The sequence below is a fragment of the Penicillium malachiteum genome, assembly GCF_028827825.1.
Source record: "Penicillium malachiteum strain IBT 17515 chromosome Unknown utg000001l:1.0-8184562.0:1.0-8186909.0, whole genome shotgun sequence".
NCBI classification, from domain to species: domain Eukaryota; kingdom Fungi; phylum Ascomycota; class Eurotiomycetes; order Eurotiales; family Aspergillaceae; genus Penicillium; species Penicillium malachiteum.
In genome coordinates this window covers 2,502,325-2,528,990 of record NW_026643094.1, presented here as the reverse complement: position 1 = coordinate 2,528,990, position 26,666 = coordinate 2,502,325, and the positions used below count along the sequence as shown (strand labels likewise).

The 26,666-nt window shown below is 47.3% G+C and overlaps 11 protein-coding genes across 11 annotated transcripts; 7 read left to right on the top strand and 4 right to left on the bottom strand.

Moving 5' to 3' along the window:
* Positions 1–717: 717 nt before the first annotated feature.
* N7483_000944 (uncharacterized protein) lies at positions 718–1,095 on the top strand (the record flags this gene model as incomplete). The annotated part of the gene is made up of 1 exon (XM_057084382.1): positions 718–1,095. One exon carries the CDS (start codon positions 718–720, stop codon positions 1,093–1,095), a length of 378 nt encoding a protein of 125 aa, XP_056950531.1.
* Positions 1,096–3,883: 2,788 nt separating this feature from the next.
* On the top strand, positions 3,884–4,626 carry N7483_000943 (hydrophobin family protein; the record flags this gene model as incomplete). The annotated part of the gene is made up of 3 exons (XM_057084381.1): positions 3,884–4,202; positions 4,343–4,425; positions 4,456–4,626. 3 exons carry the CDS (start codon positions 3,884–3,886, stop codon positions 4,624–4,626), a joined length of 573 nt encoding a protein of 190 aa, XP_056950530.1.
* A 557-nt stretch (positions 4,627–5,183) lies between these two features.
* N7483_000942 (RNA polymerase II-binding domain-containing protein) lies at positions 5,184–6,804 on the bottom strand (the record flags this gene model as incomplete). The annotated part of the gene is made up of 2 exons (XM_057084380.1): positions 5,184–6,590; positions 6,655–6,804. 2 exons carry the CDS (start codon positions 6,802–6,804, stop codon positions 5,184–5,186), a joined length of 1,557 nt encoding a protein of 518 aa, XP_056950529.1.
* Positions 6,805–7,755: 951 nt separating this feature from the next.
* On the top strand, positions 7,756–7,950 carry N7483_000941 (uncharacterized protein; the record flags this gene model as incomplete). Its single annotated transcript, XM_057084379.1, has 1 exon — positions 7,756–7,950. One exon carries the CDS (start codon positions 7,756–7,758, stop codon positions 7,948–7,950), a length of 195 nt encoding a protein of 64 aa, XP_056950528.1.
* Positions 7,951–8,984: 1,034 nt separating this feature from the next.
* N7483_000940 (uncharacterized protein) lies at positions 8,985–9,582 on the bottom strand (the record flags this gene model as incomplete). The annotated part of the gene is made up of 4 exons (XM_057084378.1): positions 8,985–9,289; positions 9,398–9,423; positions 9,501–9,514; positions 9,574–9,582. The coding sequence occupies 4 exons, from the start codon at positions 9,580–9,582 to the stop codon at positions 8,985–8,987; spliced, it is 354 nt and encodes a 117-aa protein (XP_056950527.1).
* Positions 9,583–10,043: 461 nt separating this feature from the next.
* N7483_000939 (TFIIH/NER complex ATPase/helicase subunit SSL2) lies at positions 10,044–12,656 on the top strand (the record flags this gene model as incomplete). The annotated part of the gene is made up of 3 exons (XM_057084377.1): positions 10,044–10,071; positions 10,124–10,255; positions 10,318–12,656. 3 exons carry the CDS (start codon positions 10,044–10,046, stop codon positions 12,654–12,656), a joined length of 2,499 nt encoding a protein of 832 aa, XP_056950526.1.
* Positions 12,657–13,383: 727 nt separating this feature from the next.
* N7483_000938 (questin oxidase family protein) lies at positions 13,384–15,042 on the top strand (the record flags this gene model as incomplete). Its single annotated transcript, XM_057084376.1, has 5 exons — positions 13,384–13,615; positions 13,668–13,970; positions 14,022–14,381; positions 14,470–14,865; positions 14,942–15,042. Coding segments are annotated over 5 exons (1,392 nt in total), but the record flags the coding sequence as incomplete, so codon positions are not given.
* A 442-nt stretch (positions 15,043–15,484) lies between these two features.
* Positions 15,485–17,053, top strand: N7483_000937 (uncharacterized protein; the record flags this gene model as incomplete). The annotated part of the gene is made up of 1 exon (XM_057084375.1): positions 15,485–17,053. One exon carries the CDS (start codon positions 15,485–15,487, stop codon positions 17,051–17,053), a length of 1,569 nt encoding a protein of 522 aa, XP_056950524.1.
* A 357-nt stretch (positions 17,054–17,410) lies between these two features.
* Positions 17,411–20,119, bottom strand: N7483_000936 (glutamine-dependent NAD(+) synthetase; the record flags this gene model as incomplete). Its single annotated transcript, XM_057084374.1, has 11 exons — positions 17,411–17,520; positions 17,573–17,738; positions 17,792–17,847; positions 17,900–19,055; positions 19,108–19,199; positions 19,256–19,281; positions 19,338–19,527; positions 19,590–19,648; positions 19,712–19,862; positions 19,923–20,041; positions 20,091–20,119. 11 exons carry the CDS (start codon positions 20,117–20,119, stop codon positions 17,411–17,413), a joined length of 2,154 nt encoding a protein of 717 aa, XP_056950523.1.
* A 547-nt stretch (positions 20,120–20,666) lies between these two features.
* N7483_000935 (NAD(+) diphosphatase) lies at positions 20,667–22,075 on the top strand (the record flags this gene model as incomplete). Its single annotated transcript, XM_057084373.1, has 3 exons — positions 20,667–20,763; positions 20,857–21,303; positions 21,369–22,075. 3 exons carry the CDS (start codon positions 20,667–20,669, stop codon positions 22,073–22,075), a joined length of 1,251 nt encoding a protein of 416 aa, XP_056950522.1.
* Positions 22,076–22,263: 188 nt separating this feature from the next.
* On the bottom strand, positions 22,264–26,317 carry N7483_000934 (uncharacterized protein; the record flags this gene model as incomplete). The annotated part of the gene is made up of 2 exons (XM_057084372.1): positions 22,264–25,872; positions 25,931–26,317. The coding sequence occupies 2 exons, from the start codon at positions 26,315–26,317 to the stop codon at positions 22,264–22,266; spliced, it is 3,996 nt and encodes a 1,331-aa protein (XP_056950521.1).
* Positions 26,318–26,666: the final 349 nt, after the last annotated feature.

The following is a 26,666-nucleotide window of genomic DNA, read 5'->3' as shown; positions in this document are numbered from 1 at the left end:
GAGTCAGACTCTCGAGCTTTTTTTTTCTTTTTCTTTTTTCTATTTTTTTTTCTCTCTTCCTTTCGTGAATGATAGGCTCGTGGAACAGTGGACCTATCAATGAGAACCTAGTCCATGGACTCTTTTTTGCCATCGAACCCATGAGCACATAAGCAGTGATTTCATATCAAGTGGGAACTTCCCCCCCTTCCCTCAGGTTATATATTACATGTAGCCTCCGAATTGGAACTAGACCATCTCGTTGTCTTCAATTAGTCTGCCCCTCTTCTACAGATTTGCCCTAACCCTGTATTTCCCGCCCCATAGACACATTCCTATTCCCAATTTACTACTCAAAGGACCCATCGGTGCCATTTTGGTGCCCAGATTCCCACACAGAGATCCAACTTAGCCCCTTGACGATTCTCTGGTTCAGTCCTCCATATCGACTAGTCAATCTTAATTACCTATTCCCTAGGTATGGCTGTTTGCCCCTCCCCAATATACTGATTGCCTATTCCCGCGGTGTTTGTTTCTCCGTATCAGCTTGCATCACGCCTTTCCACTTGCGGTGAAAAGGTTTTCACTTCATGCATGGTCCCCCTCCCCGTGTTGTGATCACTTCAAATCTTTTTTCCCATTAGACTATTCCCGAGACACTGCCCCCTTCAAGGTTTCTATATACCTAGGAATTAATATCCACCCGGCTGACCACGTTTTCCACAGACGTCTTCCACCATGACTGAAAGAGCTCAAATGCACCAGCAGGCTGACCTTCTTGCTCAAGACTCGGGAGCGGGTCCTCCTGCTAGTCATGTTCACACTGACCGGTCATTTGATCCTCGAACTTCTCTTGAGGACTATAACCGCACTATGTTGGAATACACTCAACGCCAAATGTCCTCTTTTGTTGACCTCGACACTACCCGTCGTGATGGTACCAGCAGTCGCAGTAGTCAAAGCAGCGGCAACAGTGGAAATAGCGGCACTTCTTCCAACGGTGTTCTAGCCAGTAAAGCTAATGGACCACCACCAACTTCCGCGGGTTCCTCGGCTGATGCGAAACGGTTTAAGACACCTCGTACATCGTCCAATCATGTCAGATCTGGCTATTAGAGCCTGTTGGCTTGGTCATCAAGTACGTGTGCTATCCCGCTTTGGCTTTTTCCCATTTGTTTGGGTTTCCGCATGAATTTTATATTCCTAACATGTTTATCCTGTACATTAGAGGCCCGGTCTCTGTGTGCGCTTTGATGTGACCGTTGTGGTCTCAGTTCGATCCTCTTTTGGAGTTCGATGGCGCATTATCAACATATAGTCCACCTGCAAACGACTTGACTATATTTGATAATCGCCGGGAGGCGGCGTTTCCTTGGAGTTATACAGCGCCAAAGTGCTAGCTTTTGCTTTCCCAGCGTGCGGCATTTCCAGCCTTGCTTTTCATGTGTTCCTGAGCTGCGCGGGGGTTCACTGTGGAATGGTTTCTGTTTAGCCCTCCCACTGTTTATATATTCCCCCCATTTTGTTACTGCTTATACAGTATTCAGGATACCGATGAGTCGACCCTACATCCTTCTTTCGAAGTCTCTCCTCCCAAGGGAGAGAGAACATCGGAAGATTGATTCTTCTCCGCAAGCATGTCCAGTTCATGCTTCGTGGGAGTTCGAGGGCTTGACTATCGATCCTGCTTCCCATCCACGCACCACACTCACAAATTTCCCAAAAAAAGGTGAGATCTTCCAAAAGATCACATCCACTGCCCCCTCATGCCTACCACCAACTACACTTCATTCGTTCACCTGCTTCCCATTTCATTTGAAGTGTGACTGTTTCGGCGTTCGTCTCATCGACATATAAGTCCAAGACCAGCGTACAAACGACGTTTCCATTTCACATCATTCTACCTTCCGGGCTCCGTGTCCTATGTATCATGATCCGTCTTTTCCCGTTCGTCATCCCTTCTGTGAAGGGGTGTCAGACTTGTACAATATTTACATATTTAGCGAGCGAGCGAGTTGCTTTTTGGGGGTTTGGGTTCGGTTCGGTTTGGTTGGGTCCGGTTTGTCTTCAATTTCTCCTGATGCCCCTGCACTATTGATGAACTACATACCACGCCCTCGATGACAGCGATACCGAGTCTTCGAGTGAAAAATTCCTTCTTACGACCAAGTGGGATGTACTTTTATGATGTACTATATGATTGAATATCTGGTGTTTTTTTATTTTGTGAGGCAGTTGCTTGGTTTGCACATCATCTCAGGAGTATTATAGCTCAAAGACCTCAGTACCCACTGGCAGTTCAGCTGGGAGTTTGTAGGTGGCGTAGTTTCAATTTAGAATATATCCTACTAGTTAATATTGGTTCAAACATTTGAATATTTGAACTTCCAAGGTTGAACTCGAACGAGTGGGAATATATACTACATACTTGAATTGATCCCATACATGATCCACGTGGATACCACCTGGGCAGTGCTACTAGTACTATATATAGTTCCAACTTGAAGGTTCAAATGTTCAAGTTGATTCAAATGTCATTGCAGCCTGAGGTGGTACTGAAAAAAGGTTCCAAGTGTTGTTTTTCAAATGTTGTTGTCCTTTATGATATACATACTACTAGTAGTCCTAGGTGGTGGTAGTTCCATCCTTTAATGTTATGTACAGATGAATGTTGACTCGGAAGTAGTAATTAAGTTATGCGTCTAGATTCAAGGGGAATTGAAGTTGAAGTTGCCAGATAAATGTGATTTGATGTTGAGTTAGTACTTAAATGTGAAGTAGTTCACCAGGTACCGGATATTATTTCCCACGGTGCGCATTAGCCCTAACCTCCAGGCTCGAGCTCTGGGATCAGGTTCGGTTATACTGGGACTGAACCAGCTCACATTCAGTATTATGGTGTAGAAGATGAGAGAATCCTTGATATTTGAGAGAAAGCATTCTTAGACAATAGTGTCTGTTGAAATTGTTCAAATTTCACATTGTTTATCTTGTCAATCCCTTGCATACCAGGGAATCTCCCACCACCATCACATTCATCTGTACTAGGTAGTAGCGAGCTGTGTCACAGCTTCATCTGAAGAAAATTCAAAGCACTTTTTGAATGAAGGCTTCAAAATAGGAATGCAATTGTAGTCAGACATATCAAATTAAAGAAAAACTCACCAATATTGGTGTATGGGATATCCGAGTTTCCCTACTAAATCGGATATGAATGTTGCCATGTCAACATACCGGACAATAAAGATCTCTTAGAGACCAATTGATGTCTCTTGTTGATGCTCGAACATTCCAGATGACATGAAAGCCTCCGTTGCTAGGTCTCAAGACAGTCTGTAACCCCTGGAATCCCTGGAATCCCGGGATTCGAATCCCAAACCAATAAAAATTAAGGGAGGACCAGATAGCCAGGGGAAAACAGGATTCAGAGACCTTTTAGGTCCTTTAATATCGGATTAGATCATTTGAGTAGGGCAATCAGGGCCGAATCCCGTCCATCAAGCCAGGTACACCTGTTAACGGGTGAAAAGTCCTCCCTTTTCTCCCTTTGATTGTCTCGCTTCATACGAAATTTTTGTCGACAGCCAGCACCTAGCGTCTGAATGACGCTGCAATTGACCTAGTAGTTACGCCCAGCTCTTGTCGTTCCTTTCAATCTACCACTGGACTGGTGGTATCTAGCTGGCTCACACTCTTTTGGGACTCTTGATCAATTCAACTACAAACAATCCTTTGGAAGATTCCTACTATTAGCCTCAATCATCACGTCCATTAAGATCAACCGGCCTTATTATCGTCCTTGATTCGATTTCCCTTTTTACTCTATTCGATATATACGATTACAAGCGACAAGAGAAAAGCAGACGCGAAATAGGAAAGATAGTATCAGGAATTTTGGCCCAAAATGCGTCTCGCGCCACTTTTCACCTCTCTGGCAACACTTTGCACTATTGTTGTCGCTATCCCCGTTGCAGCAAATCCCTCTTTAATGCAAAGGCCGACTCCGTCCAAGTCTACACCGTCCGTTGCGTCAACTGCCTCGCCCTCACACTCGGCTACCCCAAGTACTCTCACCCTCGTTGGTGCCTATCAATGCCCTCGGAACCAGTACAAAGCATGTTGCCAGTCTCTTGAGCAAACCTCGAAGGAATTAATGGCACCAGTGGGGGATCTTGTACCAATTGTGGGCGGTATCTCTATTAGCTCGCAAATCTCGTTTCAATGTACGTGAAATCTCATTGGAGACTATTTCATCTCCACTCGGTTCACGTTAAAGCACTGGCAGCTTCAGGACTCCAACTCGGACTTCAAATGCTGCCAGTGGTGGATGAATGAATGAATCACTAACGAACATATATTATAGGCAACGCGATGGCCCCACTCACGGATCCGAATACTTGCCAGGGACACGGATACACCCCGATGTGCTGCGAAAACAACACTGAAGTATGTTAATAATTATTGTTTATTTGAGAGATTCCGTTAATAAGTTTTGGTCAGGGCATGGCTAACGCTGCTGCTGAACAGGGCGCTGCTATGAATGCTTGCAAGCCTTTTGAGAAGGCTAAGGAGGCATACTATCAGTCTTTTGGGTATAATGTCGGCGAGGAATCCAATGTAGATTTGATCAATGATGTGATGTCATGAGATATTGGTTTGACTTGGTGAATATGTATCGGTATCGCAATGTTGATGCACATGAGAGCATTTGTTGATTCGATGCAGAAGAACTTGAAGGCATTGGCGTTTTCCTTTTTTTTTTTTTGGTTTTCTATTTCTTCATTTCGTTTGATATATCTTTGGCCTATTGCATGGGAAATTGTTAAATTCTATGTAAAATCAATCAATAGCACTGGCACCTGTCTTGAGTTTTCTTTTCATCCTCAAGTCTTTAGTCTCATCCGAGCACTGAGTCCGGGTCTCGAAATAGTAGTACACACATGTGTATCTAGGTATAATACTAGTAGTATTTTACTGATTGTGTTACAGCTTCACTTCAAGTTCAAGTTGGGCATGCTTATCGTAATAGCTTGCTATAAGGACTCGAAGAGCCGTCGGTTCATTCGTTACAATCACGGCCAGTGTCTCGGGGAACCAACTTGATGCAAAACTATATTCAAGACATTCACTATCACATGGTAGCTCGATATAGCTCATTAAATCGATATCATCTTTTTGAATGTAAAAATACATTGATCACCGGATTACCGCCAACCACGGCCTCCTTGTGATCCCCGAGACTCCCCATGCTGACCGCCAGAATGACCGCCAGAATGAGGTGGAGGGAAGTGATACTGGCCAGGAGGAAGGGGCTGACCAGGGGGAAGATTCATCTGTTGAGCATGGAAAGATGGAGGAAAGGCCGGGTGGCTCATTCCGGGGCCCGGTGGGGGAAAGGGCATGCCCGGCATATGTGGGGGTGGAGCTGGTGGCCAGGTCCCAGGATACTGCGGTGGAGGTGGGGGTGGGGCAGGGAATCCAAATTGGGGATTATAGGGTTGAGAGTGAGTAGCAGGAGGGTGGGCGTGAGAGGGTTGATGGGGTGGGGGGAAATGGGGCGGGGATGGTTCCCGGGGAGAGTATGAGCTTTCGCGGCTACGGCTTCTAGACCCTGGTGCATGTCGGTGAGACTTGGGTCTACTGACCCGAGATCGACTTCGGGATCGAGAGTCTGATCGCCTGCTTCTGTCGCTCATAGAGCTCTCACTGTATCGTCGTTTGTAGCCATTATCGATCCTGTCCCGATCTTGACTATCCCGGGATGAATTGTGTGTGTTCTTTTTCATTTGCTGGCAGAATGCACGGGACCAGCCGTAGTATGTTTCGCCATCGAGGATATCTCCAGTAATTTCATCTCGGTGCACTCTCTGGCCCAGCTCGTCCACATCCACGTTCTCTTCATCCTTCACAAGATCACCGGTATCATATATATGGTCCACCTCTTTCATAAACCCCTTGAGGACTGTGACAAGCGTCTCGTCCGCGGGGCCTCCCAGAAAGTGTAAAGGTTTAATGCTGTCAGGATGAAGAGGAATGGTGGAATTGGGAATGATATGAGGCAGCCAATTGCCCGCCGGAAGATCAAAGTACGGCGTGGACTGATCTCCATGTGTAGACGGCATTACAAATGGCACATCCTTGCCAAGTGGCCTTTTGACTGCATCGGCATCATCAGCGAGGGGATCGGTCGATAGCGGGGCTGCCTCCGCCGAGGCTGAGTTCTTAACAACCTCCCGCAGTCGATGTAGTAGGTCGGGACTGAAGTATCCGTGCTCGAACCAGATCCCCAGAAGATCATCTAGCCGCTTATGATACCGGGGATACTTCTGCCGGTCGTAGGCTGCCGCATGTCCAAGTAGGTCCACCATATATGGTTGTAGGGACCCACTGAGTGTGGAAAAGGTCGCCGTGGCATCCAGATGGTACTTGCTATGATGGAATAGATCATTGAGCAGATAAAGTATGTGGAGCCGGCGACGCTTCGGAGACGGGCTGGACTTAGTAGCTGTGGGCGCATCATCGGAGCCCGCCAGTGCGACCAGGTATTTGGCTAGTCCTCCTACACGGTTGGCTGAGGATGCAACATAGTGGAGTAGCCATGCTTTGCAGGTCTGTGTGGGGCGGAGAGGTTTAGTAACTCTGGGGAGGAGGGGATAAGGTTGCAACAGCTCAGACCTGGATGTTTGCTGGAGAGCAATGCGACAGGGCGCGGTCGAAGGAGGTATGGAAGGTGGTAATCTCCTCTCTAGGGACTGAGGTTGGATCTGGGCGTAACAGACCTGCTGAGAAGGAGGCCTTTGCAATGGCTAGATGATGAGAGGCCATGGCGGGGTTTGTCGGAGATCATTGACCATTGATCATCTGAAATTGAAGGGAGCTGCCCCAGATGACTTGCAAGCCCCGATTATTGATTAGCTATCACACGTGACATGCTTACATACACACTTTCCCTTTTAGGTTAACTCTACGATCTCAATGTCAAGGGATGTTGATCACTTTCATCACATTGATCTTCTTGATCTTTTAAAGAATCTTTTACATTAATTGGCTCGTTCGATTTCATAATTTGCCTCTCTGATCTGTTCAACTACCGAATCAATCACTACATTCCAGTTATTTCGGATTTACGGACTACATGATCACTTCTAATCCCGCGGATTAGCCGGCAAATCAACATGGTAAACTATCCGGTAGATCGACCCTCCCATTGTTAAGATCTGACATGATTTACCTTTATCCACCGGCACCCAAGGTCGGGTATTCTTCCTACGCCCCAAATGTGGTTCGGATGCCTCCTTTCCCGCATCATTCCATTCCTATTTGAACGCGGTGAAGCCCAAGTTACCATAGAGAGAATTAAAAAGGCCTGGAAAGGAGGGGCAGACCCAATTCTGCCCCACCTATTCGGCCGGTGCCATTTGATGCTTTTGGACCCCGCGATGGCGTGAGTAATTTAATACTGTTAAGTAGAGATCGTCATTGCGTCTGATCACCCCGGATGAGTCTTCCCAGCTGTGAATCAGCCCATGCTGCCTGAGCCCACAGGCTCCCCGCACTTACTGGTCACGCCCCCCCCCCTGTTACGCCTCGAATTGTCTGATGTTGTTATAAATATTCCACGTGCCCCAAGGTACCTACTTCTTTGATTTCTCTGTAATCTCAGTAACTCTCTATACCCTCACTTTCTTCCTCCACTCTCGGCATCCGTTTCTATTCTCGGCGCGTCTCAACTCCCTCTATAAACCATACTTTGAAACTCCATCTCAAATTATCACCATGCCTCCCGTTTGGGGTACCCAGATTGTTCGCCCGGCAATCCGTCACTTCTCAGCGAACCGCCCGCGTCCTGACAGTCGCCTTTCTCGCGCTATTGCGATGACTTGCATCGCCTCGGGCGTTATCCTGCCTTTTATCCCGCCTGCCATTGAAAGCTCGCGTATCCGCAAGTCTGGTGAACGCAGCAAGAAGTAAGTTGTATACTATTATGCAAGGTTCATTTGCATAAAACTAACAGCTTGAACAATCAGGACTCTTCCTCCTCTTTGCTTCCATTCCCGCTAGACATATCTTAAGGGCGCGACATGTATCCAACTCTTCAAATACACGTCCCTAAGTCCCATTTGCCATCCCATCACCGCTGCATGGGCTCTGGCTCTCACCTAGTGCAGGCGTCAACATGGAGCCTCACCTATGATGCATGATTTACGGGCGCTAAGGACCTGGCGTTAAGGTTTCCTTCTTTTACTGATTCATTGATACCGAGGAGCGGGTGGCTTTTTATCTTTTACAGTGTCGCGGTGGGACACTTTTTTTTGCTTTTGCTATCCAGATGTCTGATGCCCATTGCATCTAGATCATTCACAATACAACGCCCTGAATCATTTTCATACTTCCAAATGCGTAGACTAAAATAGAGTATACGGCCCCACTTATTGCGGTAGCTTGGTTAGCGGCCTGTAGGGCTGCGGGATACCTGCACTGTACGGGGTACATTATCAGCTGGATGTAGTCACTCAAAGAACAATACTACTCCGGGGTTACCTATACCCAATGCCCAGGTGCATATCATGATGTTTTTTAGGTGCAAAAGTTCCAAGGTTCTCCGGGGGTAGAAGTAAGAATCAGTTGAGTTAACAGTGCACGGAGGTACCTACAAACCCCTTGACGACAGGAATACTATACAACTAGCACTTTAGAAAGATTAAGTATTTACTACTCCGTACTTGTGGTCGCATGAAGTTTAAAGTGAACATTGGGTTTTCGGCATCATGACCTAAATTTGGCGGGGACATCATGGAGATTCAGATGTTTGAGAGCCAAGACGACAGAGTTGATACCAAGATATTCAAGTTGCTTGCCCGATGAATAGGAATTGTAAGCAGATAAACGGCAAAGACACTGCCCATTCATTTTTGTCGAGCCACAGCCTCAAGCTGGGCAGCCACCCATATATGATAGTTTACATGCCAAGCAATATAGGTACAATATTTCCACACAAGTTCAGACTAGCTGAATCTGTTCCCACTAGGCGGTCGGAACGGCGCTGCCGCTTCGTATTTGCTTTTCTCCAGAACTCGGTCATTCTCTGTCAGAGGCTCATGACGCGTGGCGGCGGGATCACTCGAAGCCTCAACACTCGGTGTCAGGTTGGTGTCGTCGCTTGGGGCGGCTGAGTTCGGGGTAGGTAGACGACGGCGGTGATCATCTTCAATGGCCTTCATCTGGGCCTTGCGCTTCATTTCAGCTTCGAATCGGGATTGTCGGTCGGCATTGATGGACTGTTTGGCAAAGTAATAGGCACCACCGCCGGCTGTAGAAAATATCCGTAAGTCCTGAGCGCTCCGAAATAAGGGACCCTTGAGCCTCCATATAGGAAGCCAATGATCAATTGTAGGATTTGAAATGGTGCATTACTAACCAACACAGAGAGTGCCCCATCCAACCCTAGGAGATTATCACAGGTCAGTTTTCTAGCTCTCTCCGCGTGCGCGCCGGGCTTGGGTAAGAACCCCCCTACTCACCAAGTAGATCTGATCTGTAAAATTCAATTAGATTCAGGGAATTCAAAGGTCTAGTCTTAGGGAAAATACTTACTGTGTTCATGGTTGTAAAGATGGGATCGACTTGTAGGAGAAGTTCAAGTCAATGTGCTACGTCAATTCACTAGTTCAAGGTGGCTCCTGGCTGACCAATAGGGAGATCCGGTTTCTGCCTCAGGCGATTAAAGGTTTATCATTCACTTCGTATCTTCGACTTCTTCTCTCATTTTCATCTTCATTTACATTTCAGTTCTATCCTAAACCCTCCTCACTCTCCACCTTTACCATCATCTCTCGATCTTTACCGCTGCTTGTTCGAAGAGAAGTTTCCCTGCGTTCTGGTCGCTTTATTCAGTCGGCGAACGCCGCCTGTTGCCCGCGACCCAACTTTGCTCGTGGCATGCAAGCTTGAAATACATTCTACAAGGCGCCCATCGCCTGACCGATCATATCGATAGCGACTTCTCCGAATTTACCTGCCTTAATATCTCTCCACCCTCGACTCCGCCCTCCAAACCTTCCAAAATGCCTCCAAAGAGAAAGGCGACAGAGAGTAAGTATTCTGCCTTTCTGACAATGAGTCAGATAGCTGACAGTGTCTTAAGCCGCCGGAAACAAGTCTAAACGTCCAACACCCGCCTCTACCCCGGTTCCAGATATTTCTAGCAGCGATGAATACTCGGACAACCAGGATGATGATGACGACGATGATGTTCCAGCGCAGAACAATCTCAAAGGTACAGTGTGGCAATCTTCTCTGCTTACACTCTATCCAGTAGCTAAAGCTTGATGGGTACAGAGGTTGTTAGCAAGTTCTCTCTGGAGTCATACAGCAAAAAATCGCAACTCGCCAAGGTCGATCCCCGATTTGGCTACAAAGATATGTCGTCGTTGCCGTTGAAGGTCGACCACTATAACCGCCCGCTATGGATTGAACCGCTGAAAGGCACAATCACATTGGAGAGCTTCTCCCCGCTGGCATCCCAAGCACAGGACTTCCTCACTACCATCGCCGAACCCCTCTCACGTCCGCAACATATCCATGAATACCGTTTGACTGGACATAGTCTTTATGCGGCTGTGTCGGTTGGTCTGAAACCTAATGACATCGTTTCTTTCCTGGATCGTCTTTCGAAAACTCCTCTGCCTGAGACTGTTCGAGATTTCGTTATGGACTTCACTAAGTCTTATGGAAAAATCCACATGGTCCTGCGACACAACCGATACTACGTGGAAACAGCCGACGCTGAAATGCTGCAGAGCCTGTTGAAGGATGAAGTTATCGGCCCACAAAGAATTAATATTCAAGATGGAATTATTAAACGTGCGGCTCCGAAGATGGGCGCGCTCGTCATTCCTGGAACCAAGGATGCGGCTGGTATTCGAGAGACTGGGAATCAGCAGAACGCTGCTGCGCCCCCGACTCGAGACTTGAATGCAGGTGCAGATGCAGATGAAGAAGCGGTTGATTATGGAATCGATGATGTCGGTCCCAGCGAGGAAATTACATACGCTTTCGAAATCCCACCGGCTGGAGTTGAGATTGTTAAGGCTCGCTGTCAAGCGATTGGATGTCCCGCTCTCGAGGAGTACGATTTCCGTGATGATCATGAGAATCCCAATATCGATATGGACTTGAAACCAGCTGCTCGCATTCGATATTACCAAGAGATGAGTCTCAGTAAGATGTTCGGTAACGGACGCGCAAAGAGTGGTATCATCGTTCTTCCTTGCGGCGCTGGCAAAACCCTGGTCGGTATCACTGCCGCAGCGACGATTAGGAAAGGTACAATCGTTCTTTGCACGAGTTCCATGTCCGTAGTTCAATGGCGAAACGAGTTCTTGCGGTGGACCACAATCGATCCCGGCGATATCGCCATTTTCACATCTGATCATAAAGAAAAGTTCAAGCGGTCCACTGGAATTATCGTCTCGACTTATTCCATGGTGTCACAGACTCGAGCTCGCTCTTACGAGGCTCAGAAGATGATGGATTGGCTTCAATCTCGGGAATGGGGTTTGATGATTCTTGACGAGGTGCACGTCGTGCCCGCTTCGATGTTCCGAAAGGTGACATCTGCGATCGCCGCACAGAGCAAACTGGGTCTTACTGCAACTTTACTTCGTGAAGATGACAAGATCAAGGATTTGAATTTCCTGATTGGACCCAAACTGTATGAGGCCAATTGGATGGAGCTTGCTGCACAGGGTCATATTGCCAAGGTTCAATGTGCCGAGGTCTGGTGTCCTATGTCCACTGAATTCTACTCGGAGTATCTGCGAGAGAGCTCAAGGAAACAGGCTCTGCTTTACATCATGAACCCACATAAGTTCCAGGCATGCCAGTTCTTGATTGAATATCACGAGAAGCGCGGTGACAAGATCATCGTCTTTTCCGATAACGTTTATGCGCTGGAACGCTATGCGCTCAAACTGAACAAGGCATACATTTACGGAGGAACTCCACAGAATGAGCGAATGCGTATTCTGGAAAACTTCCAGCACAACGAGCAGGTGAACACCATTTTTCTTTCCAAAATTGGTGACACTTCGCTTGATCTTCCCGAGGCTACCTGCCTCATTCAAATTTCATCCCATTATGGTTCGCGTCGTCAGGAGGCTCAACGTCTGGGTCGTATTCTGCGGGCTAAGCGTCGTAACGACGAGGGCTTCAATGCTTTCTTCTACTCGCTTGTGTCTAAAGACACTAGTGAGATGGTCTACTCCGCTAAACGTCAGGCTTTCCTCATCGACCAAGGCTATGCCTTCAAAGTCATCACCGCGCTTCACGGCATCGATGAATATGAAGGTCTGTCCTTCTCGACACCCGCTGAACGACGTGAACTTCTCCAAGAAGTCATGTTGCAAAATGAGTCTTCTGGCGATGTGGAGCAGGTGAATGATGATCTATTCTCGATGCGCTCGGGTGGGCGTAAGAAGAAGCCTACTGCCAAACGTACTGCTGCAACTCTCAGTGATATGGCCGGTGGTAATGATATGGCTTACATCCACTACAAAACGAAGGAGGGCCAGTCCAAGAAGAAGCAGCCTTCCTCAAAACTGTTCCAGGGCTTCAAAAGACAACGTTTACTGCGCCAGAAGGAACGAGAGGACGCTGCGAAGGAAAATAGCAGATGATTTTTTTCTTTCTCTTCGCACTCCAAGACGTGCGTGGCACACGAGAAAACGCAGAAGAGCAAACCAGGAACGTGTCTTTATAGCCATTCTATGCGGTTGCGTCGTGCCTTTCGCACTGAGGATGAGATATCTAAGGATACCCAAATGAATGAAATATTTTTAATTGCAGTCTTTTTCTAAATGATACTTTAATCTACAATCTGGAGCAGCCCAGAACCGCAACCTAGACTCTTCTATATGAGTAATAGGTGTAGTATTATCAAGTAGTATTCATCTAGACTTAGCACCAGTGAGGAGAGTCAACCTTAGAATAATCTTCAAGTTGGAATACGAGTTAATCAGCAAGAAGGGCCTGGTCCACATACTAAGCATGACGTTTCTTGGCGCCGAAAGCCCGAAGTCCGATCTCCACATTCCTTGTTAAGCTTGAAATCAATTAATAACTGATCCTTGATAGGTCACATCCGAGTTTCGGTTCTTGATTCCTGCAGCTTTCCCCAGGTTATCCAAGCGCAAACTATCTCAGTTCAAAATCCCGTATCATGCTGATTGGGGACATAAAAGGACCATGAGTCCCCGGATGAATTTCAAAATAAACAACTTCAAGTTCAAAGGATTCAAACTTCCAAGAATCTATAATTTAACCAGCAAGAAAAAGTTGAGAGTCATACCTCTCTTGATTTCATCATCTCGTGTATCACAGCTCCTGCCACGACTGATATTAGCCGCCCAGCCTCGGAGAAGTTTGCCACATTTCACTCTAAGTCCGTATAGCTCATCCTCCGCCTTGAGCAGAAATATCACCATGGCTACTGCAACAAAGATCCAGCTTGACCATCTTAAGGATACGGGGATCTATAGCCGTGGTGTTCAGCAAGATGCCGCCCGTACAGCAGGTCAGGTCTTGCAAGAGGATATGGAGAAGCATCATGTTTTTTTCAATAATGATGGGTTCCATAGTATGTTGATGCCTATTATATTGCGAGAGAGTACTCTGACAAGCTACTCTAGATCACATCGTCCATGGCATATTGAGTATCTATGCACTCGGCGCTTCCTCCGAACAGATATTAGCCTACTACGACCGAAACAAGAACTATCAGCGTCCTGTTCTTCCCACCAACCCGGACGTCATCCGGAATATGCAGGATAGCACAAAGTTCCAGCAATACTTAGGGAAAGAGGAGAACTACCCTAATTTTCTAGCCTATTTCCAGCATGCGATAGATACCAAGGGGCTCGGCGATGTTCTCCAAGAGTATGTATTTGCTGGAGATAGTCGTGCAGAGACTATGCTTTGTCGGTTATTTGGTGGTATGTGTGCTTTTCAATAGATGTGGTACAAGCCAAGGACTGACATCCCAGGCCTGCTTCATCCAATTATCCATCTTGGCTTCGGATTGGAATTCAATCAACCCGCTATCGTGGCCCAGGCATTAGCTCAGGCAGCTATCCACGATGACTGGACGGGTCGTGACCTTTTTCTACCCGCTGAGAAGCTGGCTGGTGAGATTGGCAAGCCAGGAACAAAGACATCCCTCGAACTCTTGAAGGAGATACAGGATAATTCAATCTTGAAAAATAGCGTCAGGTGGACGGATACTAACAGAATTCGAAATGGGATCTTGGTTCGTGCGCCGCAGGAGATGCTCAAGTATGCCGCTCAGTATACTGTCTCAAAGGAACAGGTTCCAGAGAGACTAGCAGATATGGTCAATACAGTTGGTGAGTGGATATCTTCCGGATCTAGAAAGGACCTTTCCATTTTCCCATCTACCATACCTCTACACCAAATACTAATGCAATAATCTAGTATACTACACTGCTGCCGCCCAACGCCGCGAAAAGGAGATAAAGATCGACTTTTTCTTCATTCATTGTGTTAACTCCGCTATCTTCTTTTCCAAATTCATGAATCTTTCGTATCTAGACCAGAAATCCAAGCTCCGTTTACTGGAATGGAAGGGTCGTATGGACTTGGTGATGTATGTATCTCGAAACTCACCAGCCCTCTTCCTCGATGAGGTTACCGAGTATCCAGCAAAAGATGATTGGAATACTGTCATCTCACGCGCTGTGGCACATCAGACTGATGACGGCCACCTGGCTAAACTGGTGCGTGTCCTGGCACATGGACAGAATGTTTGCCAGCCATTCGAGAGTGGATTGCCGATATCCGGGGATATGTGGTTACGTATTGGCAATATGGGTAAGTTTTTTTCTCTTGGATTGGTGTGCCCACAATTACGTAGTGCTGGTCGCTAATTATTTTCCCGCCTCAACAGCCGTTGACTCCACTGCTGGGTGTCGAGATCGCGGGATGTGGATCCGTTCTACAGGGTTTGATGAGGCATGGGAAAATTTCTCAGGGCGAGCTCGTCTTTGAGGTCAGATGGTCTAATGACGTCTATTATTGATTTTTGGATACTTTCCATTTATATCAATTGATCATTTCCTTAATTATTTTATATTTTATACTTCCAAATTGATCATCTTGAGGTTGAACTATGGTTGTTCTAGCGTAGTGGGCAGTAGTGGGTCTCTTCCGTGAGGTGTCCGATCTCAGTTTGGACTATGAACTGTACTCAGCACAGATATCTCATCTTCCGCGCTCGGTAGGATAGTTTGTATATGAGATTGATATAAATAAAACAATAGAAAATGTCTCTTTATACAACAGAGTACAAGTGTATATAAGAAGTGATAATATCATCAACAAGAGCGGAGACTCACGTGGCGAAAGTGGGGCTCAGGTTCCCCAACAAGCTTCAACTTCTTCAACCTTGAATCATTTCACTTTCATCTCTCTTTTCATCACTATTTCCATTATGCCTACAGACCGCGACCCAGACGATAAGAACAAGACCTCAAACAATTCTGATATGCCAAGAAATCACAACAACGACTGGGACAACGAGACTAACCCATTTGTCGCGTTCCGGCGCTTCGCTGATGAACAAGTCTCTTCTGTGTTACAGTCAATCACTGGCCTACCCTCCTCCATTACCCCTCCTCAATCAGATAACTGGACCATATTCACCACCGACAAAGGTTACAAAAGCATGGCGTATCGCGACTATTCTGGCGCAAACGCCAACAGCGCAGCCGAACGTGACCCCGCTCGACACCGAAGTACCGATAATAGCGCCAACAATAACGCTTCTGGAGATGGAGGCAGCAACCCCGACCAGAACCAAAACAATGGATCCAACATGACGCATCAATCATCATACCTTCCTGATGATAATGATCGATCCTCACAACCCCATGATCACTGGCACAACCATCACCGCCCCTGCGGTTTCTTTGGATCTGATTCCTTTTTCGACCGCTTCGAAGGTCCTTTCTTTCATTTCGCGTCCGCATTTTTCCACCACCATCCATTTTTCTCAGGCATGTTTGGTGATAGCCACGAGCCTGGCGCGCCTGCCTGGCCGCTCCCTTACATCATGCTAAGCCCCTACTCGCCTCTTCATCTTGAACGTCAGTCGCAACGCGAGAAAGGTGTATTCTCTTCCATCATGTCATCTTTCCGGGTCGGCTCTGAACCTGACTCCACCTATCATTCCACAGAGCCACAGTGGCGAGAGGCATTTGAAGATCTGCTCCGCTTGGAAAATGGGAAGCCCATGCTGGATCATACTTCCTTGACACAGAAGAAGGGCAGAAAGGAGAATGGGATGGAGTGGCTATATGGACTCGTCAAACGTGGTACTCTGGGTGATCAGTGGAAATTTGTCCCTGGTAGCAGACACCACCCTTGGTCTGGTATCACCTTCGACAAATACAATGAGGAGGATCATGATGTATCCAAGGCAAAGAATGAAGCGATCGAAAAGCCTCCACTTGCGCACGATGAACATCAAGCAGGAACTGAGTTGGAATTGTATGAGCGTTTCCTCCAAGATATTGAGACTCGCGAACGTGAATTCTCTCGGGAGATTTCCTCAAGTCCTCTTCTTCAAGCATTGATGGAGGAACGACAGCGACGACATGAGGTCTTTGAGAAACTCGAGCGTGGCTGGGCAACTTCAGACGACAAACAAGGCAATGATGATACGGAGAACTGGCTGGATCTAGTCTCAGGTGGGAACCGCAAGTCTGTCCCCGAGACACATGATTCGGTAGTTCCAACTCCTACTGTTGCGGCCGAAAATAAACAGATCAAGCCTGAATCTACAAACGTGACTCCACGAGTCATTTCAACTATGATTAGCACTGAAAGGACACGTCTCCCTGATGGCTCGGTTCAGACCAAGAAGGTTCAAACAAAGCGGTTTGAGGATGGTCGAGAAGAGACTGAATTGTTTGTTGAGACCTCTCACCCACATAATGACGATGGCAATTCTGGGGAACAGGGTTCGCAGCCTAAAAATGGTTGGTTCTGGCGAGACTAATTTGGATGATCGCTCCAATGTTTCTCGCTCTCATCTTTACTGAGGCGCTTTTCTTTATGTTATGACCTACGACTATTTTTGCTCCTCAGCGATTTTCTTTATCTTCAAGTTCATCTGCAGGGTGCGGTGAACATCACTCATTTCCCATAATAGCTCAGTGTTTTTCTTATCTAACAGTCTACATTCACTGAATTAATTTCCTATCTCCCTTTTGGTTCAATTCCTGCCTAATTCATGTGTCTTTCTTTTGCTCTTTTCGTTGAATAATTTGACTTAAATTACCGAAACTTCAGTGAGTAGAACTACATTCATATCATGACAAAATCGAATTTCAGCCATCCAGTTCAAGTTGATCAATTAATCTGCTTTGACACTCTTCTTCTGTGTCTTGCCAGAAGTCCATCCCCTTGATTCCCAGAATTTGACACTGTCCTCCATCTTCTTATATGCCCATGTAAAAGAAGGATCTGAAAGTTCTAGTTAGCGCCTTGTATGGCATCAATGGATTAAGAAACATACATAGGAACTGGCGAAGATCATGACGGTTATCGTCAGGAGAGTATTGCTCGGCGTGGTAACTCGGCGTCAAGACAGTCATCTTGTGTCGATTGATAGAATAATGATAGAAGAAATGACGCGTCTTCTCATAGATCTCACGTGGACTGTAGTCGTTACCCCAAAGATGCTGTTTTATCATTAGATATAGTCAGAAAATAGATGATGATTCAAAAGGCTTACCAATAGCTTCTCATACATGGACCATGGTCCTAGCTTGGCCGCCTTTCGTAAATAACCTTCCAATGAGTTAGTAAACGCATTTAATGTGAAATGTACTCAAATGCATACCGAATGTGCCCAGTTCAGCGTAAGTAACACCCATATCCGCCTCATCAGATTGCACATATGTTGCAGTGCGAGGCTCCAATTCCGCCGTCGGCGTCGCATGCAAGAACTCCTCAAGGATAGGAAGATCAAAGTTAACACCCGCCCAACCAATAAACTTCTTCAGATCCACCTTGCTGATAGAGCCGATAGGATTGAGATCTGCTGAACTGGCATCGTACTTGGTTAAGTAACCACGCAAGCACTCATCCACATTAGACGATGCAAGAACCAAGAGACCACCACCACCAGGTCGTTGGCGAACTGTCGGTAGAAGCGAAGCAAACAGGTAAGAAAGAACCATCCTCAATCGAGCCTGGACATTCTGCAATGCTGCATTCTCGGCTGGACTACCCCCGTGTACCTTGAAGCGTGGTTGGAAATTGGTAACTGTTGTGAAAAGAGCCATCAAGGCTGTAACCACTGTATCGAAGTTAAAGTCAACATGGTAAGACCCGATATCTGAAGCAAGTCGCTTTGCACGATCCCTTGTTTCGTGTCCTGAGTTTTGCGTGCCCATGTAGCTGGTGTGGAAAATACACTTGCAAATCTCTTGACTAGAGCTTGGAAGCCAATCCGAGTCTTCAGGCTTAGCACAGAGTCGACGAACATCTTTTATAACTTGTTCGTTACCTTCCCGGACTGCTTTTAGAACTTCACGACACATGGAATGAACAATTACTGAGGTTGCGCAACTGTCGATTCCACCGCTGAGAGGGATGAAGAATCCTGCGGCACCGCATCTTCGTAGATAGTCCCACAGCCAACAGGCTGGCCCAAGAGCAATCTCTTCTTCCGGTGCGTGGAAATGAGGTTTGAATGGCATGGAGATTGCGAGGCCAGGGTCTGCTTCTTCGCCACGACGAGAAAGTCGGACGTCCACATCTAGCCGAACAAATGGTGATTGCTTGCTTGCCTGCATTCCTCTGCTAACGCTTGAACGATAAGTTCGGACCTCTTCGATGTCGACAGTTGCGGTGACGACTTCCACATCGTTCAATGAGAATTGAGATCCTTGTGCCACGACCTCACCGTTGACTACGATCATGGCACATCCGTCATAGTACAGACGATCGCCATCACAGCCTTGCTGGTTGGCGTAAAGATAGATGCCGCCACTCTGTTATAGGTTAGTAGGAGTTGTAGAATAGACAGAATTTGGGTCTATTCACCAATTTTGTTGCCTGTGTTATGAGATTGACACGGGTATCGAGTTTCTTCAATTCATGATGGCTGCCAGAAGAATTGGAAATGATCTCCACGCCTGGATATGGTATTAGCTCCTGCACCACATCTTTTCAGCATCAAATCTTGACATACCAGCAAGACCATATGGGATATGAGGTCTGATTCAGAAATTTTAGCCAGTGTATATGAAAATTCGACTAAAGGTACTACACACCCATTAGGAGTGAACAACTCCTCGCAAGTTTCCAGTCCAAGACATGTATCTCTTGTGCTGATGACTGCGTCACCAAATGGCACCTTGTATTGACCTGTGATTTTACCAACAATCTGCTCCAGATAATAGTCTTCCACTTCCTGGGGACGTTGCCATGGAATGAAATGTCTGTGTTCTCTGTAGTTCCCGTCTAGGTTGGAGAATGGTATATAAGTATGGAAGGAGGACAACGGCGAATAGGAAGAGACGAACCATTGGCGAGCCACATTTTAGGACGGATCAGGATGATCTTTCGATTGTAGAAAATGACACTGTCAAGAAAGAATATGGATTAGCCAATGTCTGTACACCAGTAGAGCTACGGAAATCCTCACCGGCAGTTATAGCGCACATTGCGGTGTCGAACTGGCATGCCTACATCAACCACAATATTTTGACAATCTGGATGATCGATGATACGGGCTAGCATCTCCCATGAGTGCAAAAATGTATCTCCTTCGAGGAATCCATCCAGCACACCATAACCTGATCCCAGTCAGCTTCCATTCTGGATCTGGGGGTGCAATGTGCTATTTAGTATTTTACCTGTAATTTCAAGCTCCGGACCAACACGTAGAGTAGCGCCTGCAGCTTTAGCTTGTCGAACACTCTCAATAATGCGATCTGCATTGCCCTCAAAGTCTAGGGCCCATTGGTTAAGAGAGCTATCAAGTCAGCTAATGGAGCTCCGTTAGCCCAATCGAACGGACGTACCATGTTGCTAGAGTAATCAGGTGACCCATGATTATAACTATGAATAATCACCACACTCAAGCACCTCTCCGATAGACCAATATTGTAAGATTCAGAAGTTGAAAGAAAAGGTGAATTCATCACCAAATCACGTGTGTGGGGAGGCCGGGCTTCCCCGCTCTGCAGTACGTTTTGACCGCCTGAGTCCACCAGTTGGTGATTAACTCATATACTCTTAACTCGGAGGTTCTATTACTGCTTATAAGTTGAATCATGTTACAAGGAGGATATAGAACGGCCGTCTAATACAGCACTGAGTCTCTAGCCAAGTCCGTACATAACTTCAAGTTTCCTGATTTCGCTGCTACAAAGCCGAGGCGCGGGGTTAGGAATTTGTAATCAAATTACTGTATATTACATAGAATACACCCCTCACGCAGTATAATTGGTGGAAGTCCGACGTAATATTGAGTTATCGGCTTACGCGCCACAGGAGCAGCCCGCTGATTAATTCAATCGCAATCGCATTCTTCTTCGGTCCCTTGCTTGCTTTGATCGATTGTACATATCCCCTTGCATCAAATAGATCATATCAGAATGACTGCATCGTCCCAGATCCCCGTTCCTGCCCATACGCTCGCGGAATCAATGTTATCGCGACGCTTCGGCCGGGAAACGGTGAACTATTTCTCCAGTATGGATATGCCGAGGGGATGAGAGAAAGAGAGAGCACTCGAGACAAATATCGTCAAGAGCAGAATTTGGATGGGAACTAAATATCACACAGGCTCCCCAATCAACCGCTTATCTTTCTTGCGTGATGATCACCCATTTATCTCCACGGCCCTGAAGCACCCGTTCACGCAATTCGTTCTGTTAAACAACCTCGCTCCGCTTACCCGGTCCCCCGCCGAGTTATACTACGCCAAGTATGATGAGCTTCGCAAGCTTATCCCGCAGGATATCTATGATCAATCTGAAGAAGACATGATCAAGGATTTTGACTCGCGGAAGATTAACCCGAGCTTGATCTTCCTCGGTCTGGACGAGAGCCGTAAAGAGAATAGCCTGTCTTATAAGATCTACTCCGGAGTCCCATTCTTCGCTGTCGATATTACTCCCAAGGGCTCGGAAGAGCAACAGGCCGCTGCAAAAGATGTGATCAGCGCAATGGAGGCAAAGGGACTGTCGTTCTATCAGGCAAGAGTTGTGTCAACTTTTACTGCTGATGAAGGTATGTCAACCCGCTAAGTATAGAACCTGGGGTTTAGAGACAAGAAACTGACCGGTGCATCATAGCCGCTATTTACGCGCAGTCCCGTGCCCTGGTTGATTGGAACAACCGCAACACCTACTGCGGTACCTGTGGAAATCCCACTCTCTCCGTCAATGCAGGAACCAAACGTGCCTGCCCACCCACAGACGCCGCACGCACCGCGCAAGGCCAATCTGCGGACCGTTCCGCCTGCACGACCCGCACCACTCTCTCAAACCTGTCTTTCCCTCGCACTGATCCCACCATCATCGTGGCAGTTCTCTCTGCGGATGGTAAGCGTGTTCTCCTGGGCCGGTCAAAGCGCTACCCGCCAGGTTGGTACTCCACACTGGCCGGATTTATCGAGCCGGCGGAGTCGATTGAGGATGCCGTGCGTCGTGAGGTCTGGGAAGAAGCTGGTGTGACGCTCTCGCGAGTCGTGATCCATTCATCGCAGCCATGGCCTTATCCCGCAAACTTGATGATTGGTGCCATTGCGCAGGTGAGCGAGCCTGCCCATGAGAAGATTCACTTGGAACATGACCCCGAGCTGGAAGATGCTCGGTGGTTCGATGCCGAGGAAGTGCAGGAAGCGCTTCGTATTGGAACTAGTGATCTGAGCAGTCCCGCTGGACCCGATTATAAGGGTGGATTGAGACTGCCGCCGCCTACGGCAATTGCGAACCAGTTGATTCAAGCGGCTGTCAGTAAGGACTATTTCAATCCCGAGGAAAAGACATCTAAGATGTGAGTGATACTGCCAATGGTGGATTTCTTGTACATCTGGCATACTACCTACGAACATATTAAAGGTGAGTAGTACATATTAAGGAGGGAGGATTGTATAGAGGTTAAAGTTTTTTCGAGTTGAGAGCCTCCTATGGAATTGATAGAACACACATGTGCATGGATGACAAACTTCAAGTGATGTTGTCTCTCTCACTGATTAGCATAGACGGTACCGTCACGCAATTCATGGATACTTTCTTTGGTGCTCGGTGATCCAACTTCAGCGTAGCGTCGGCCATCTCGTAGCTCATGGATAGTAACTCGGCGGTGGCTTCTGCGGCGTCGTGAGCCTCGAGTCGATGCTAGAACGTCGCGAGATGGAGATTCAAGGCTTCCAGTTTCACTGAGAACAGAGCTGCCCTCTCTGTCCATGCTATCTCTCATGATGGATACTTGAAGCATGTGATCAGCGACCATGCTTGCACCGACTTCACTGTACCAGTTCCGCAAACCAGATGCATAAGCCCGCTCCTCCGAGCCATATTCGACCGGTGGACCATCTACTTGTGCATCCGGTCCAGATCCATCAAAGACAGCCCACGAGCTGGATTCAACACTGACCAGCACCATCGAGTGGTCATAACTGCGAACCTTGAAATCGCGAAGTAACACAGCGTTTCCTTCCGCCAGTGTAGGCATTGCAGACTTGTAACGTCGAAATATTTGAGCTTGGAGAACAGTCCCAGCCATGGATGGATCGGTAAGTTGAATGGTCATGAAATAGTCCTTGGAGCCAGAGGTTGACTTGGCAATTGGTGATATTTCATGCACAATTGAAACGGTATCTACCAAAGCCCCAAAATGGTCGATGAGTGTGGCGAGAGGTGCGAAGTAAGACAGCTTGCTCCGCAATCCATGGGCATGACGGTCTGGAGATGGAAGCTGGCTAAGGGCGGCAGTAGTGGTATCCGGCGATTTATCTCGTGCAGCTTGTGGCTGTTCATCAAATGAACGGGTCTCAGTTGAGGGAACGACGACTAACGGATAGCCGGCGTGATGCTCATCTGGTATACCTTGGGATATCTGCGCCTGTTCAAGATGCGACAAAACCGCAGCTTGTTCAACTGGGTCTGTGACATTTGTTGCAAGGCCTGAAGTCGGGGGCAACAAGAAATCTGGGGCCATGGAAAGTTCCTCAGTGTCTTCTTCTGGTGGTGCCTCTACATCATTGTCGATCTGGACAGCAGGCCGCAAGCCACTAGATGCTTGTGTGGGATCAGGGTTCAACAGTTGTTTACCAGTAGACTCCTCGAATGTGACTTGGATGTTCTTGTCTTCAGCTTGGGCGTCCGCTTTCTGAGAAGATACAGATTCGTCTAGATCCTGGTCGTTGGCTCCATCTAACATGTCAATGGTTCTCGTAGACCAAGCCTTCTCAATCCGACTGGCTGGTGCCGAATCTTCTCGAGGAAAGGTAGATTCCCTAGCTTCGGGGGCTTGGTCTTCATCTTCGTCTGAGTCCAGATCAATGACCGATTCTGAGTTGGTGCTGGTTTTGATAACGTCCTCGGAATTATATCCTTTGGATGACATAGCCTCAGCTTCGGTTCCTGGAGCAGTGGTTTGATCGTCACCTTCCTCCACAGAAGAACGTTGACTGGAATATCGTGCTGAGTAGTGATCTCGTGCAAGAACGTCCACTGACGATTCGTCTTCTTTGTCACTGTCGCGAACTCGGTCATACTGGCCGAAGACAGCAGGCTTATCGGCTTCTGAATCTTCTTCACCTTCAGATTCCGACTCACCATACAAGGGGCTTGCTTCTTCATCGACTTCTTCATCGACTTCTTCTCCGAGTTCTTCATCGACCTCTTCATCGACCTCTTCATTGACCTCTTCGTCCTCATCATCGGATTCTTCAACTTCTGACTGTGACTGTCTTTGTGGCACGTCTGCAACCGATTCATCCATTTCAGATTGTTCGGCTTCTGACGATGAATGTCTTGGTCGCACATCTGCAACCGATTCATTCATTTCAGATTGTGGAGAAGAAGAGCGACATGTTGCATGTCCCACCTGCATATATTGGGATATTGCCGGACCATTGTGGCTAGACTCATCCTCACTATCACTATCCAACACGATCACCTCGGGCTGTGCAGGCGTCCTTGGTAAATCCTCCCGTCCGCTCTCACTATCATTCGCTTGGGATTCATCTTCCTCATATTCGTCTTGGGGTTCTGAGTATGTCGTTGAGTCTTCATTTTCCTCGTCGTAAATAGCTTCCTCATTGTCTGTGACACCTTCATCTTCACTAAAGCTGGCACGGCGACGATGATACATCTCGGTCTGAGATACATCGGAAGCATTATCTTCTAAAACTTCTTCATCTGAAACATCTTCTTCCACCCTGTCTTCTCTGGGTCTTAGAGCCTCTTCTGCATCCAAGGTATCATGTGCTTGTAATAAAACTTCCAGACCCTTCTGCTCAATATCGGATTCTTCCTGAGCATTCTCGGAGTCAGCTTCAGGCGCAGAAGCTTCTGCGTCGCCCATTTCAGTGTCCACTGGATCTTCTATCTCTTCAGTCATCGGCTCAAGCTCCGCTGGTTGGATTGGGACTTGATTTATGTCGTGTGGAGAAAAGTTATCTTCAATAGGTTCTTTAGCGGAGACAGTTCCAACTGCCCCAATGTCCTCGACAGACTCGGATGAAATCAATGCTTCAGTCTGATCGAGGACCAACCCTCCAGTCAACTCTCGTTGCTCTTCAACGATAGGCGATGCGGGCTGGCTGGTGACCAGATTGGTTGATGTGAAGATGGATTCGTCCTTTTGCGCCATCCGAACAGGGTCAGCAACCATTGAAGTTGACCGCGGCGGAGACCCAGGGGAGGGGGCTGAGAATGAGATTGATTCTGGCGCAGTGATGATAGGATTGGCCTCTAAAGACACAGATTCGGTGACGTTGTGCAGTCCTGAAAAATAACCTTGATTATCATTCGAATCTGATACAATTGGCGACGGGATCGGAAGACCGGGAGAAGGTATTGGTCGGAGTTGAGGTGTATCTGTAGGCAGATGGGATGCTAAGATCAAGCGATCTTGAAAAGCGGTTGTCTTCGGCTCAGTTAGGACATTATCGTTTTGCGTGGAACGTGTCTGGAAAATGTCCCCGGAAAAGTCAAGATAGGGCTTGACGAATATGGGCGAAGCTTCTCGAGACGTTGTCTCAACATTTCCTTGATCATCGTTCATGGCATCTTCATTTTCCATGCCAACGTCGTTTTGGGGCAAACTACCAGGAATGACCTCCATCTCTTCGTCTTGATTTGACACCATTTCGGCATTTCTTTCTTCTCCCATAGCATCTTGATTGTCCACCACAACGTCTTTATCGGGCAAGGTGCTGGGAATATCTTCTGTCTCCTCATGGTTTAACTCTGTTTCCGAAGCCTTTTCCCAGGGATCTGTTTCCCACCAATCTAGGGCAGGCTCATCAACCTGCTGTGGGTCTGTAGGTTCATCTAAAAGATGCCAGTCATCCCGTTGCAAGCTGTATCTCGGACGTTTTCTTCCTTTACCAGGGACAAAGCCATCTTCTTCTGCAGACATTCCGAGTGAAGAACGTAGGAGACCACCGAAATGGTTTGAACCGGAACGGAGAAAAGCTGGCGATTCCCACGTAGTTTGTTCCTGGGTCACGACGCGGGGAGTTGAGGGCGGAGGCTTTTCGGGCTCGGGTTCAGGTTCTGGCTGTGGATCATCATGCTCGATGAATATGACGGACGACTCGGAGTCTTTTGGTGTTCGTTTGATCTAGAATATCGGAAAGTTAGTATATGGAACTGCGAAGCATTTCTGGAGCTTAACACACCTCTAGGGACAGTGCCGATTCGAAGTGTATTTCCCACGCGATGTAACTTTCAGATGTCTCTGCTGAATCATTTGCAACAAATTTTGAGCCCCTTAACGAAAGGCGAATATTTTCATAGATACCAACACGAGATGCCGCGAGCTTCTCTGCAGCCTGGCCATGGAATGTCGCCTTCACTGTACCATGCGAACTGCGGAGGCTAAAATCAGGCTCAGAAAGCAAAAGGCTGAGAGATTGTCTGACAGAAGAATATGGCCAGATAAGGGTGATTGTTGCGTCGATGCATTTTTCCTCAATCTGCTCCACAGTAGGTGCCAACTGCGCGATCGGAACCTTGGTGAGTTGCGACAACGCAGTCGGTATCGAAGACTGGTCGGCTGCATCCATGATTGAGCCGGCTATTTCCCGTCAAACATCAGCAACGCACTTTACTATGCATACCGGAGAGAGGGACCCATGCAAAGGGGGTTTAGGTCGAGAAGTAGAGGCACGAGAGCAGAGAAGGTGAGAGGCACGAGAGTAGAGAGGCGCAAGTGCGACAAGAACTGAGAGCTACGGGATGCAGCTCGCCCGAGTAATACAATGGTAATAATACAGGTATTAGACCAATTTAGTATCAAAAGTTATGTTCCGCCAATACCTACCTTGCACCTGAATAATCGGGCATCGACACTCTGTTAACTAACTATTCTTACAGCTTTCCAAGGTTACAGGGTTTGTTTGAGAGTGCCTTTTT